This window comes from Salvelinus alpinus, chromosome 31 (genome assembly GCF_045679555.1).
Source record: "Salvelinus alpinus chromosome 31, SLU_Salpinus.1, whole genome shotgun sequence".
Lineage (NCBI taxonomy): Eukaryota > Metazoa > Chordata > Actinopteri > Salmoniformes > Salmonidae > Salvelinus > Salvelinus alpinus.
The window spans coordinates 37277178-37279610 of NC_092116.1; the positions used below are offsets into that span (position 1 = coordinate 37277178).

At 41.7% G+C, this 2433-nt stretch overlaps 1 protein-coding gene across 1 annotated transcript in view; it reads right to left on the bottom strand.

The window, feature by feature from the left end:
• Positions 1-2141, bottom strand: part of LOC139561234 (calcium uniporter regulatory subunit MCUb, mitochondrial-like) — an 18824-nt gene extending 16683 nt beyond the window's left edge. Inside the window, exon 1 of the mRNA XM_071378205.1 lies at positions 1808-2141. Coding sequence (XP_071234306.1) covers positions 1808-1912 — 105 coding nt within the window. The 5' untranslated portion in view covers positions 1913-2141. The remainder of the gene's footprint in view (positions 1-1807) is intronic.
• Between the last annotated feature and the right edge of the window lie 292 nt (positions 2142-2433).

Here is a 2433-nt window from a genome sequence, read left to right on the forward strand (position 1 = left end):
AAGTCATTATGAAATGGTATACTGTAGGGAAGTCATTATGAAATGGTATACTGTAGGGAAGTCATTATGAAATGGTATACTGTAGGGAAGTCATTATGAAATGGTATACTGTAGGGAAGTCATTATGAAATGGTTTACTGTAGGGAAGTCATTATGAAATGGTTTACTGTAGGGAAGTCATTATGAAATGGTATACTGTAGGGAAGTCATTATGAAATGGTTTACTGTAGGGAAGTCATTATGAAATGGTATACTCCACCGATATGGTCGGATTTTGCCTAGGCTTTTTTATATATTTTTTATTTAACTAGGCACGTCAGTTAAGAACAAATTCTTATTTACAATGACGGCCTACCCCGGCCAAACCCGAACCCGGATGACCCTGGGCCAATTGTGCAGCCGCCCTATGGGTCTCCCGATCACGGCCCGGGATTGAACCAGGGTCTGTAGTGACGCCTCTAGACCGCTGCGCCACTCGGGAGCCATTTATGCTACTTTATAGCAAGGTAAAACATGCCTCATAATACGTAGTGAAACGTTCAGGTTTTAAACAATATTAAGTAGCTATACGTTTTCAAAATGCCCCCTGCCTCCAGACCATTGCAAAGTGGTGGGTGACGCACAGATGAAGCCTGGGAAGCTTCAATTACCAGTTGAGAAATAAAAACAGTAGCCATCTTTAAATCATGGTAAAAAAAAATTAAAAAAAATTAACACAATCTGACAGATGTCCCCCTCCAAGGCTGTGTGTCTCTATGCTGTGTGTCTCTATGCTGTGTGTCTCTATGCTGTGTGTCTCTATGCTGTGTGTCTGACAGATGTCCCCCTCCAAGGCTGTGTGTCTCTATGCTGTGTGTCTCTATGCTGTGTGTCTGACAGATGTCCCCCTCCAAGGCTGTGTGTCTCTATGCTGTGTGTCTCTATGCTGTTTGTCTGACAGATGTCCCCCTCCAAGGCTGTGTGTCTCTATGCTGTGTGTCTCTATGCTGTGTGTCTGACAGATGTCCCCCTCCAAGGCTGTGTGTCTCTATGCTGTGTGTCTCTATGCTGTTTGATAACTATGATACATAAGGAATTCGTGCCAATTTAATTCCACTAAATTATGCACATTAACCCAGAGAACGACAAGGACGACTGGTCAAATGTATTTCCATCACTGAATAGGTTAAAAAGCACGAGTTCACAATGGAATAAACATTTTCACCTGGACAAAGGACACTGCTTTTCAATGTTTTTAATGTCCAAAAGTCTGCTATTACCGGCTAACCGCAACCCTGCCCTAACTTTCTGTCTCCTGGCCTTGTTTATGGGTGTCGCCACTATCAGCTTCCTGAAAGCAGTCAAATATATCATGTTTCCTCTTGAGCTGAAGCTAATTATTTTCGTGCCAGTTTTGACTCCATTTTGTCAGTGATTTACCAACACTGCTCCACGTCCATACAAATGGAAGTGTTACACGCCCACGCCTCACTGTGCACACTTGGCGCGCGTTCTCGCTGTCATCAATAAGCGAGAGAGAAGGGAGTGTCTGACCTTCTGAGACAAACGGAAACACATTTTAAAACAGGTTTTTAACCCCCATGCTCTGGTTCTCTTTGTTCAGGGCTGACTCTGTGTATACGGTGTGGGGATAACATTTAATTCGAGCTGATTCTCCAAAGACTGCGGAAATGGGGATTGGAGAAAGAGAGACAGCTTTGGTTATGTATACTAGGTCTACTGTACAACAATAACATATATAAAGTGCATAATTCCCTATGCATTCATGTATAACATGCAAGATATAAACCTATTGATAAGAACTCACCAAGTAGGGAACTTGAATCACGCTGGAACTTTTTCCAGAGGCAGAGGAGAGCGAACAGCGGAGAACTCCGTAGTGAAGTTTGGCAACTCTACCGAACCAAATCATGGTTAAAAACACGATAAAAACGAGACAAAGTAAAAACGAACGAACGCGATTAAACCGAACCGGTTACGTTTATACGGAAGTTTAATAATAAAAAACTTCCATCGCTGTTGAATACACTGAAGGGCGCACCGCTCCCTCCCGTGTCAAATCAGGTCTTCTCATTGGTGGAATGTTGACTGTAGAACGTGACGTAGGATAGGTTCTGAAGTTGATCAATAAATCAGAATGTAGATCGTGATCTTGCGCTTCCAAAGATGGGAGCTGGGTTATATTGATTTCCAAACTAGATAATGCTTGTTTTGTTGTATGCAATGTGTATGGGTACAATTTTCAAAACCTCAAACAAGATTTTATTTTCAGATCTTGCTGATAAACTTACTGAGCTGCAAAACATGTAAACAAAATGCATGTCTTATATTAGCTGGAGACTTGATAACTCTTTAAACTCTTTTTAAAAAAGCTCAGCGATTTCAGAATAGTGACATCACTACAGTGATCGATACTTTAATACAAACTGACAG